At 34.5% G+C, this 12,728-nt stretch overlaps 1 protein-coding gene across 24 annotated transcripts in view; it reads right to left on the bottom strand.

Annotated features, from left to right (window-relative positions):
• The window catches only part of LOC106468194 (sialic acid synthase-like), a 40,413-nt gene extending 27,773 nt beyond the window's left edge, over window positions 1-12,640 (bottom strand). For 16 of the 24 annotated variants that reach the window (XR_002612581.1, XR_002612576.1, XR_002612582.1 and 13 more), the window contains exons 1-3: window positions 12,409-12,640; window positions 7,168-7,238; window positions 6,355-6,506 (exon numbers count right to left, since the gene is read on the bottom strand). Coding sequence is in view for 16 of the 24 variants with exons in the window: in XM_022396527.1 (XP_022252235.1) it covers window positions 6,355-6,483 (129 nt within the window). In the remaining 8 variants the exon portion in view is untranslated. Of the gene's footprint in view, window positions 1-164; window positions 297-6,354; window positions 6,507-7,167; window positions 7,239-7,729; window positions 7,976-8,253; window positions 11,655-11,681; window positions 12,250-12,408 lie in introns of those variants that run through there. The other 8 variants (XM_022396514.1, XM_022396516.1, XM_022396515.1 and 5 more) reach the window with 8 other exon arrangements.
• Between the last annotated feature and the right edge of the window lie 88 nt (window positions 12,641-12,728).

Consider the following 12,728-nt stretch of genomic DNA (forward strand, 5'->3'; position numbering starts at 1 on the left):
AACCTTCATTTTGGTGCAATATTGAAATTAGCTTGAATTCTTCATAACCTCTGAATAGTGGGTGACCCAACGGGTCATGGGTGGTCTGGTATAAACTATTAGAAACTTAAAATAACTGCATGATTCTTAAAAATAGAATAAAAAAAGATCTACTGAGCTAGTACCTTAATCATATGCCACAGTAGACTGGTTTGCAGAATTTTTTAAAATTTCTAGTAAGATAATTTTGGAACATTTTCTATTCTACTCATTTCCTGAATCTTCTAACCCCATTCTCACAGTAGACATGTCTAGTTCTAGATGATATATAACAAGAGAGGCAATATTATAAATGTACAGTAACCTTGGTAAAGCAATTCATAGGTATTAGTTAATTCTATTTTTAAAACCTATTTTCCTGCCCTACTGTACTTTGCCTATTCAATAATTCCAGCTCTATGACGAGAGTATATTTCCTAGTCACAGATTAGACAAATGACCTAAAAGCAAGCACTTAGATGTTATTCATATCCATTCTACAAAACTGTCGGGCCATACAATATATTCAAACAAGTTACAGTGCAAAAGAAAAAGAAAATGACATTGAAGAAGAGAACAATGGTGGGGTGACAGAGTTTTCACTTATTCCAATACATTTACAGACAAGGTAACACAATGTAGCAAGAACATGCAATTAAGTTGTATATAGAATATCCTAAATGACAAATTACCTTGAAAATACTTTAACATAACCTAAGGACACAATGGACCATTTTATCCTTCAAAGCTGTCCTTTCACACCTACCCTTGGGAAATTAAAAACTTACACCCACCCTTCTCAAGAAAGTTAACATTTCCTTACTTTCAAAACTTATATCCAATAGGTACTTACACTCCCTCACCCAAATCTATCTCGATCCCAGTTTGCCCTCTAAGCATTGCTAAAACAATTTCACAAAAGCACACCAGTCTTTATACACCATCAGTTTGTGCCATTTCAGAGTGTGCTGATCAAGTGACTACTCTCCACCAATCATACTGTGCCATCTATACAGTTAGCTCCCTCTACTATTCTAAAACAATCATCACTTTCGAGAATTAGCAGGCACAGACCATAAACACTGGCATCTCAGTGGGGTGGGAAGTGAGTGAGAAGAGGTAAGTACCTATCGGAAATACATTTTCAGAGTAAGACAAATGTTAATTTCTGAAATGGTACGACCTCCTCTCACCCAAAGCTATAATCCCACATTGCCAAGATGGAGGGGTTGGTGAAGGCACATAAATCTCAAATAAAGCAGAAAGAGACTGCATCAAAAGAATGGATGTGCTTGAATATGAAAACAAATCACACCAGTGAGGTACAACACTACTTCTGGAACAGGTATGCTTTTTGCCCAGCAATCAATACAGTAACACAATTGGGGCAGAACTGAATTTACAGGCACAACTGAAGTCATTAAAGAGACGTACAGCACTGAATCAGTGTAGGAAGTGCTGGATAACTATGACATGAACATCCAGAGGAAGCACCTTGGGTTACGTCTGATTATGCCAAGTGCAGTCCAACCAGGCAAAAACATCTAGTGAAAGTGCCTGACATAAGATATAGATTTCAACAATATCAGAACAACAACGGCCACAAGCAAGGAAGAGGACTTAAGGGAAAGATGGTACATGGAACACACAGCAATGGGTTCAAATTGAGAACTGGATAGGGCATGAAGGACAAAACTGAGATCCAATAAAGTAAAACAAAGGGACAAGGAGAACGAACAACACAAAAGGAACAGAAAATGAGGGAAATCACAGGGGAGGAGAAAACTTTCTGGAAATGAGAGAATTAGAAGGAGTTCAACAGAGCAACCCTATAACTAGAAACACTTGACACAGACCAACCCTGATCAAACAATAAGGAGAAAAACTGGGAAAGATGAGGTCCCAAAGAACAAAAGGGGCAGAAGCCATGGTGAACAGACCAAGGTCTGAAGGTAGACCACTGCCTCTGATATAGAGACAAAGAGGAAGGTTGAATGGAATGGAAAAATGCTAGATGAGGGGTGAATCCTTGAACTGAGTCAAGGGACCTGACAAAAGCTGTGCCTGAAGAGTGTCGTTTAGTGACATCAGAATGAACTATATGCAGATGGCAACCTTCCATAGACAAGTCAGAATACACTAGTCATATGAGTTGATGAACCCATTCAGTAAGTTCAATAGGGGACATATCACGGGACACAGAGAGAATCCTGGAATAAGTAAACAAGAACAAAAACATGAAAAGAGGCAATATGAGCCACATAATACCTCCGATTGCAGTTGTTGGAGGAGAGACTGGGACAGAGGTAAGGGCAGGGGATTTCGCTCCAGTAAAGTCCAGAGGAAAGGGAACCATGACTGAACAGGCCAATAGGGAGCAATGAGCAGAATACAACAAGGAAAGTAATAGATATTGGAAAATACTAGACAGGAGTCTGATCAGATTGTAGGCATATAGGTGAAGACCCCTCTAATCCTGACTGAATGCATCTACTCCCAGTGAGTGCCAAAAACATCTCTATGCAGTGTTCCCAGTGGAGAACACACCCACCAAAATATCCAAAGAAAAGGGACTACTCCATGGGGAGAACCTGGTTGGGTCGAAATAAGTGATCGGCCACCAGAAAAATAACGCCTGGAACATGACACGCCAAGATCACCATATAGTGGTCATGGGTCCAGTAAAAAAGATCCAGAGTCTGAAAACACATAGATCCAGATTTGGTTCCCCCTTGCTTGGTGATATATCCAATGACACTGGAATAGTCAGAATAAACCATAACCATCCACCCCTTAGAAGCAGGAGGAAATGATACAGAGCCCAACAAACTGCCAAAAGTTGCAGGGCATTAAAAATAGAAAGTAGCCTCCTCAATGGAACATTGACCAGAAATCTCTTGGGAATAGAGGAAAGCCCCCCAACATACCAAAGAAGCATCAGTAAAGAAATAAGATTCCGGACAAGGTGGAGGAATGGGAAACCCGCCCCCACCATGGTCAATTGCCTGTTGAGCCACCAAGCAAGGTCAGCCCTGATCCCTAGGGTAAGGGTATGGAATGGTCCAAGGGATTATGGGAGAAGTTATATTGATTGAGAAGCATCCACGAAAGGGAATGCATGTGAGCTCAACACAAGGAAGCCCACATCCCCAAAAAAGAGAGAACCCCTCATGCAGTAATAAAAGAAGAACGTAGGGCCATTGAGACTACCCACTCTATCTATCTATCCCTGGATCGAAGTGGGGAAGGCTGGGCCCAACAAAAATGATAGGAATTGAAGAAACCCCCAATGGAGTAAGATATTGAGTGGAGTTAAGAATGGACTTTTCCAACTAGAACAGAAAACACTTACTGATTTAGCTTCCCGGGGAATTAAGCTGGCATGATTGACTGACTGGGCAGGGGAAGAGGCGAGAAGGACCATCCATGAAAAAGATAGTCTGAACACCCAACGAGTGAAAATGACAAGCAAAAGAGCATATCACTCAACAAAACACAAGGAGCTGGAGAAGGACTGAACAGTATTGCCCAGAACTGGAGGACACAACTCTTACGGAAGAAACAAAGAAAACAACATAACACTAGAGCAGTTGGAATATGAAGACAGGTATCCATTAGGACAATTTGTTCATCCAGAGTCCCAAGGGAAAAGCACCCCAAAGTGAGAGGTAGGACTCCATGGTGAAGTGAGATGGCTCCAGATAAGAGTACAACTGGGACAGGTCTATCCATCTTTAAAGGGACAACAATTAGACAGGAGTAAAATTCCAATGGTTTGTGACAACTCATTCGACATCCCCATTGTGCAGTAGGTCTTAAACAGACAAGGCAAGATGACTGAAAGAGTATGATCTCGAGGAGAAGGGAAGGAGATCTCTGAAGTTGATAGGGGAGAGTGGAACTGAAGGCAGAAACCTACAGACAGAACCCGTACAACCCATGGAACTGTTGTGAAGTGTAGCCACAAAGACACAAACTAAACCTACTTAGAGAAAGTACTCATCGCTAACAAAACCTAGAAATTTGTAGAGTCTACAAAGTATATAAAAATAACGAACTTGCAAAACTATGAAAATCAACCTAAAATATAAAACAATAAGCAACACCTGAAGTACAAAACCACTATAGGACCTTAGAAGATAAAATACATGTAAATATCAAACTTATAAGTCCACTCAAAGAACCAATACAACAAAAGACATGAAAGTAAAACCTACCCTGAAAAACATGAGAATGAAAAGGCACCCAGTTAACAATAACAAAATTTGAATAAAATCTAATCCCCAAGTTTGATGTGAATAATAGTAAAGAAAAAGGAACTTACAAGTTAACTAAAATAAACAGTGAAAGGAAGTAAAAATAACAAACCAGCATACCCACAAGATTAGCCGAAGTTACAATTACCCAAACGGTAACGTGCAAAACCCATACATATACTGAAAATTAAACAAAAACAAGTAATAAACAAACTCTAAATGCAAAGTTAAACAAAAGTAACGTAGATGGTAAAAGAATTATTAAAATCTAGCTTACCAAATACTGAGAAGAAGAAACATGAAAGATCTAAATTATAGCATGAGGAAATTAGGTCAGTCCACACAAGATCACATAAACTCACTAAACATGGGTATACCTACTGGGAGTGAAAAATACATGCTGATAAACTTACCACAGATCTCCAGGGAAAGAGAACAATAACTAACCCAGGAGATTACATGGAGGCATGATAAAAGGTGGAAAGTGCCATACATAGAAATTTCCATTCAGTAGTTATATCCTACCTCACAAAAAATTGTAACATGAAAGGAAGAAACTGTTGGCCAAATGTAAAACACGAACTCCTCTCAAACTAAAGCCTGCACTTCCCCAGCAGACATCGTCAAACCTAAGACCTGGAGATTTGTATCAGAACCATTGTCAACTATTGTTGGAATTTCCTCATCTGCCATATTAAATTCATATCAACAAATTAGAATTTGGAAAACAAAAATATTTCTAAAATAAAAAAAGTAGAAAGAGTGGAAATCAAACACAAGATGTTGAAACTGATATAATGTTACGACAGCGGAAGTCATGTGACACTAGTAACACGTCATGATATTCTCAAAGGTTCGTGAATGCTCGAATGTTTACTAGATGTGCGGTATTCTTGTATATAAGTGCGCCAAACAATGGAATTGAATTGCAGACAGAGATAGAGAAGGACAACTGAGTCAAGCGCAGTAGTAGGCGTGAATCGTTCGTTGTGAATTATAGCATTTGTTAAGTTATTAAAATGACTGTGGAAATTAAGTGTATTGCAAAGTTGTATTGAGAAAGAATAAATTAGTTTTATTTAAGGAAGGACTTGTATCGCTAAAGTTTTTTGGAAAGAATTTCTACGGAAAATTAACAAATGAACAGAGACGTAACAATAAATTTGTGATCAAGCACAATCAAACTTTTGTATTCACATGGAGCTCAAGTTAAAACACACATCCATACTAGAATTCTAATCAATAAAGTAAGGATTGTTCTAGAATAGTAGAGGGAGCTAGCTGCACCATTGTAGATGGCACAGTACAATTGGCAAAGAAGAGTCACATGATCAGCATGTTCTGAAATGGCACAAATCTGATAGGGGATAAAGAATGGTGCACTGTAATGAAAATTTTTTTAGCTATGCTTAGAGGGCAGACCAGGATAGAGACAGCTTTGGCTAAGAGGAGGTAGTACTGTTTCGGAATCATCAATCCCTCTCTTAAACTTCTTTAAAATGGTGGCCTACAACCGAAATGTACCAAATTGTTAGTTTAGCATTAAAATTCATGCAGCACAGTACATCAAATGTTTGATGAATATATAACATGGTGACATTACTCTTTTTGAATGAATAATCATAAACAAAAACAAACATATTAGATTGATTGTTAGGGTGATATATTTGTTTTTCTTAATCATGTCATAATGCCTAACTTTTACATAAAAATAAATAAATGTATATCAGATCAGAATAACTACTTGAAACAAGACTCAGATCTAACACATTTTATCTTCATATAAGAAATAAAAATAGATTAAAAACTGCACTTCTAACTTTACGACCCTGTGATCTTTCAATACTATTAATTAAAACATCAACTAAAATGTAATTAAATGGTCATTCATGAGCAACATTTAAGTTTTTGAGCCAAATACATGTATTGAATGAATGCACTTTTTAAATCCTGTACACTTACTTTACAGTATTTCTTTGTGATCACAATTAGTTCAAGTATTTAAATATCACAATAATAGATTTATACTCATTTTTTCTGTTTTTAGTAATAATAATCTACCAGAAATTTGAAAGTTCACCTTGGCAACTTCAATCATATTTTTGGCAATGTTGATGTCACCTTGATGATTCTGTCCAATCTCAGCTATGATAAAACATGGACAATTACCTCCAACCCAGCAACCAGGAACAAGTTCAAATGAAGCCATCACTTATTTTCAGCACTTTGAACCTGTAACATTTCATAAAATTTATTAATTACAATATGTGTTTGTGTAAATATACACATCTGTGTGTCTTGAGAAACTAAATGACTACTAATTTTATGAAACTTGGTGAGCTTCAGGTTCAAAGTTTCACTTAAACCTTCAGGAACATCTAAATGAACACAAATATTATACCACATACCTTTTGTTGATTGTATGTCTATAAAAAATAATGTTGAAAGTAAAAATATTATACCATTCAGAAGTAAAATTATCAAATATCTTGTAGTTCATATTTATTTTCTCAGTAATTATAAAATAATAAAGAATATGTGCTAACTGAATATGATGTGGCCTAATAAGCATGATAATAATCACATAAACTCCAATCTGTTTTCACATTGATCTCCAATACTTTGCCTGCTTTTACCAATAATCATAACTTTATATACAGTTCACTTTTTTATCTTTAGAAAGAAAAATTATTACACTTCTTTATGTAAAGAATAAATGCATATAATGACTGATCTAGAACTGCTGTGATACTATTTAACAAGCTAGTTTTTAAAAGGTTGGATGCAAAACTAAGGTTAAATGTTTTTCACTTCTAATATTAAGGAAAAAAATATTAAAATATACATTTTTTCGTTTATACATGAGAATTAATACAACAGCCCGTTCATTTACCTCTAAATGGTTTTCAGTCCCCTTATGTATTTTTTGTTTTACAAAAGCATCAGCTCAACTTCCTGTCACCACTGAAACAACAACTAATATCAGAAGTAGTTTGATCTTCCCAAAGTAATTTACATTCCATTACAAATTAAAAATAAACATAAAATGAAACACATATTCACAAGCTGGAACAGATCTATAGAAAACATCCACTAAAAGTAATTTATTTATGTGATATACAATAACCTCAATATGCAATCAATGATCATACCAATAGTCACAGGCAGTTTGTTGTTGTCAGTGTAAAGGCAAATACAATTTTGAGTTGTATCTACAAGTATAGTGAATGTTATATAGCAATAATAACATAACAGTTCAAGACAACAAGAGGACTATTGCCCCATCGAGACTGTCGCATCCACTAACTAAACTTAAAAATAAACCACCCTCAAAGCCAGTCCTTATAATTTAAATATTTATTGAGCCTTCCCTTAAACTCCCTTAAATTTACTTTAACCACACATATGAAGGTCATTCACCCTCTTATAAAAATAATACTAAAGATAACTCTTACTTTACCCAAATTTATACTTGTGCCCCTTGTTCTGCCATTCTCTCCATTAAGTACAAAAATAGATGATTCATCAATACTATAAATTCCCTTGTAAATGTTCAACACCTGAATAAAATCGTAACTCTTCTTTTTTTCATGTGAAAACAATTTCAAAGATATTAAGCTGTGTTCATATGACCCATTTTCCATGCCAGGAATCATCTTAGTAGCCCTCTTTGGTTCCTTTCCAATAATTCCATGTGATTCCTAAGGTAAGGAGCCCAAAAATTCATAAAATACTCCAAATTAGTGACCTTTACAATAAAATCATAACCTCTTTAGACTTTTATTCAGTATTTTTGTAAATACAACCTAAAATCCTATTTTCCCTACAATTTGGATGGTTTAAGAGACTGATGAATCAAAACATCAAGATCTTTTTCTTTCATAACATTGTTATTATTATTCCAATCAAAATTATACTTATATTTTAAATTATGATAACCCACATACATTACTTCAAATTTAGTATTATTAAAAATCACCTGCCATTGATTTGCCCAACTAATATGAATCTCTTTGTGAAGCAATGTCATCTCATCACAGTCAGCAACCCCCAAGTTCTTAATATTATCAACAAATTTATAGACTACTGCTTCATCTATTATCATTGATGTAACTCAGAAAGAGCAAAGGGACAAACACTGAGGTATTAATCCAGTTTTACTGAAATACATTTATAACAATACCATTTTTTCAATCCAATGAGCCTACAATTTTTTAAAAGTCTTTTATGTGGCACCTTGTCAAATACTTTATGATTATTCAGATACACCAAATCTACTCCCTTACCCTAATCTACATAAACAGTAACCTCTTCAAAAAATTTCAAAAGATTAGAAAGGCAAAAAATTTTTCTTTAATGAAACCATTTTGCCTATCTAACACCTTTGAAACTTTTTTTAATGAATTTACAAAGCATCTTGTATCAGCTTCAAAACCTTTTCCACCCACAGATGTAAGCTAATAGGCCTATCATTACCTTGGCAACTTTTATTACCTCGCTGGAAAAGAAGAGTAACATTAGTCAGCTTCCAATCTTATGGTACCTACACACTATTTAAGGAATTAAAAAAAAATTAACTTGCAAATCCAAACCTGTACGCATTCAAAGCCCTTTGGAAAATATTATCTGATACAATAACCATGCTATTCTTTAACCCTTCAACTGCAGTCGACATCACAGGATGCAAGCATTTTGCATGCAACATTTTGAATGGCCCTCCATAAAAATATACAAATCTTTGCACATGGGGTGGTGTACAGATTTACACAAGCCATAAACGAAGGGTGATACTTCCCAGTTTTTTTCTTAACAAGATCACGATTAATGTGATTTTGTTCAATCATGTTTCCATCTATCAACGTTTCAGGATGAGGAATACTGCTTAAATATTCATTGGCAAAAACTGAACAAAAAGTAAAAGTTTATAACCAACCATATCATAATCATCAGAAATGAGACTTTCTTTATCATCTCTTAAAGGCCCTACTCCCATCCTAACATTTTGCTTTCTTTCAATGTATTCAACGAAATACTTATTGTTAATTTTTTATGTTTTCAGTCAACCTGTTTTGACATACTCTTTTTTTTACTGTCTGATGTCTTGTTTGACAAACTATCTTGATCTTCGATAATCCTCCAAGTCTTGGCAGTCAATTTTTAGCTTCTTAAATTTATAATACTTTCTTAATTTCATATCTTATATTCTTTGTGAGCCAACCTGGTCTTTTACTTGCAGACATCCTTTTTTCTATACACTGAACATGTCTGTCTTTAACAGGGCCACATTTATGCCTAGGGCAGCAAATTTAAGAAACACCAAATAAAAGTGGCAACAAAAATTTGATGAATTATGTTTATATTTAATTTTGTAATATGGGAGCGTTGCAACCCAATGTTCCAGATCAAGATACCAATCAAGATGAATTATGTTTATATTTAATTTTGTAATATGGGAGCATTGCAACCCGATGTACCAGATCAAGATACCAATAAAGATGAATTAAGTTTATATTTAATTTTGTAATATGGGAGCATTGCAACCCGATGTACCAGATCGAGATACCAATCAAGAGCACTGAGCTAACATGTGACTGAACATACAAAGGCTTCATTTCTGGAGCGATCACATGGAGGTGGGCGCAGCAAAAACTATCTGCCTAGGGTGGCACTATACCTTAATGAGGCTCTGGTCTTGAACATTTAAAGCTTTATTTTAAAAACTTTTCCACAGTTGATCAATATGTCCAGTTAACTGTCTAATTTATAACAGATAATTCTTCTAGTAGCCTCTCAAGTTTAATATAAATCAACAGAGGTTATTTTTTCTTTGCATAAATCTCTGGTTGCACCTTATTTAAGTACTGTTTTCAGTTTGAGCTCTTTACCTTAAGGGCACTGAATTCTCAAAATGATTCAAAAGACAGCTACTATGATGATTACTTGGATGGAGAGGCTGTTATATGAGGAAAGGTTAAGGTCCTGTAAATTATTTTCTCTTGACAAAAGAAGGATTAGAGGGGATATTAATATAATTGAGGTGTTAAAAATTATAAATGGAATAGACAGGATTGATGCACCATTTTTTTGTGCGTGTTCAATAGTAAGAGTGGTAGGACAAAGGGACATAGATTTGGCAGGTTGTCTATTGTACCAGAGAGAATATAACAGTAACTTACTGAATCTAAGTTCAAAGGATTAACACTACAATATCATTTGCTGATTGAGTTGACATTGTCTAAATGTAACAGCTGACCAATACTGTGAAAGAACAAAGATCATGAGGTGATGCCGTCAACTAGACAAAGATACCAAGTTTACCTGTTGAATTCAAAGCACAATTTCCTTGGTTCAATTTTACTAGATCACTGAATAGACTTACAGAAAAGTCATCACGTTTATTTCTACAGAGCCTCTGAGAGAAAGAAAGCTGTGAGACTAAATACAGACTAGTAGAAGTGACTATTTTGTGGTGTGCTCAAGTATGTATGCTGTGTTTTGTTTTCTTTGTCTCAATGAGAATCACTCCCCCTTATTTCCTGAATTAATCTTTATTTATTAGCAGATCCATGTGATATTTGTTGGGAAATCAGATTTTACCTGAAAATACCACAGACGTAATTAGTGATATGTGTAAAGAGACAAATTATTATCTCTCATGACGTCCACATGAATCAATTTTTTGAGTTTCATGAATTTTTATCAAGATAAGTCTTTCAATTATAATTTGCCAATGCTTTGTCTCTTAATTTAATCAGAAATTGTTTTTCAACATTAAATAATTGGTTCATTTTTGGTCGAGGATCTAAATCTTTCTACTGCTTAAATGCTTCCAGATGATTTGCTGATACTTAATACAAACTTAATTTACAATTGCTGACAAATTTTCCAGATCTTTGTAACCAAAAATTGGACCTATCATCTTGGCTCTTCTCCATTGACAGTCATCTGGTATAATAACTTTTTTGTGAATTCCTAACTTCACATCTTTCAGAAAGTGAACTGCCTACATTTGTACTTTATTTATTCCAACCAATAGGCCACACAGTTCATTCACAAAAATCAAATACAGGTATTTCCTTTTTAGAATTGTCTGTACCAAGAAGCTAGTTTTTTTTTAAAATGCTGAGACAGCACAGCAACAAATTATTGTGTTGGTCTTTTTTTTTTTGGCAGCAGTAGTCTCTTAATTAACAGAAAATTGTCAGTAATACTAATAGTATATGTGAAATTACTCAAAGTAATCTATTCTGTATCTGATTAATATTAATATCTCTGTGAAATCAGTGAGCATATATTTTAAATTTACTAAGCAATTAAAGAGTTATGATACTACTGCAAAGATTGAATTCTATATTTAAGTAAACATATATGCTTATTAGTAATAGTAATACTAATCTAAGTAATTACCAATACTATGCCTGTCTATGCTTTCTCTTTCTGTAGCAATAACAAATATGATAATATTAATAATTCTGAAGATATAGGTCATTACTTTATTTATCTTAATAGAAATGTCTAGTAATAAACTCCAGTTTACATTAAACAAAGTTAAGAATAATAATTTCTTTGGTGTCGACCCGCTTCCTCATAACGCAAGCATCGTTTTTCTACAACATTCATTAAAAGTTACCAGCAGTAGAAGGAATTTACAGTTAATTTTCCTTTAATTGTACTGGACATATGCCTTTATTCCGAAAGGCCAAATTACAGGAAATCTTAAAACTAAAAGATAACACTCGAGTTACCAATATATTGGAAAAGTTTGTAGGTTTTTTAAAAATGGTCTCACAAGCTGCATGTTTAGAAAGAAATGTAGAGAAATAAAAGTAAAATTGTGAAGCAAATTTCAATTTGATTAAAAACGTTCATAATGTGGACTTTTAAAAATTGAATTAAAAGACATTATCACTACCAGTATCACTATCAGTAACATGAGTAAGTAAAACTAACACAAAAAAGAAAGAGAAAAAATCTTAAACGTAAATTTGAAACCTTAGTTAATATAAGTTACATAGTCAAATCAACGAAATTAAATCATAAGAATGCGAAATTGTTATGAAAGTAATATAACAATAGAAGATAGCATTAACTTAGAAGTTAGATAATACAGCTAAATCGTTACTCAATAGAGTACCGATTTTTTAAAATCCAACTGAGCAAGATGATGATAAGGATTTAGATGTTTTATCGTCGTTACAACAAATTTTCCACAAAATACGACAAAGAGAAAAACATTCTTTCAACAATTCAGAAAAAGGAAATCAACCATCAGTTAACAAAGAGGTGTCGCTAGGCCCACGCCCCGATTTTATTTGACAGTGCCCCGAATCCCCGAGTCTAGAATATTTTTAAGCACCTAGCGACGCCTCTGACTTAACCCTACTTTCGAACCTACTGTATTTTTCGGTATATAAGACGCACTTTTTTACCCCAAAATTTGATGTCAAAATCTGC

This window comes from Limulus polyphemus, unplaced genomic scaffold, assembly GCF_000517525.1.
Source record: "Limulus polyphemus unplaced genomic scaffold, Limulus_polyphemus-2.1.2 Scaffold2910, whole genome shotgun sequence".
In the NCBI taxonomy this organism is placed as follows: domain Eukaryota; kingdom Metazoa; phylum Arthropoda; class Merostomata; order Xiphosura; family Limulidae; genus Limulus; species Limulus polyphemus.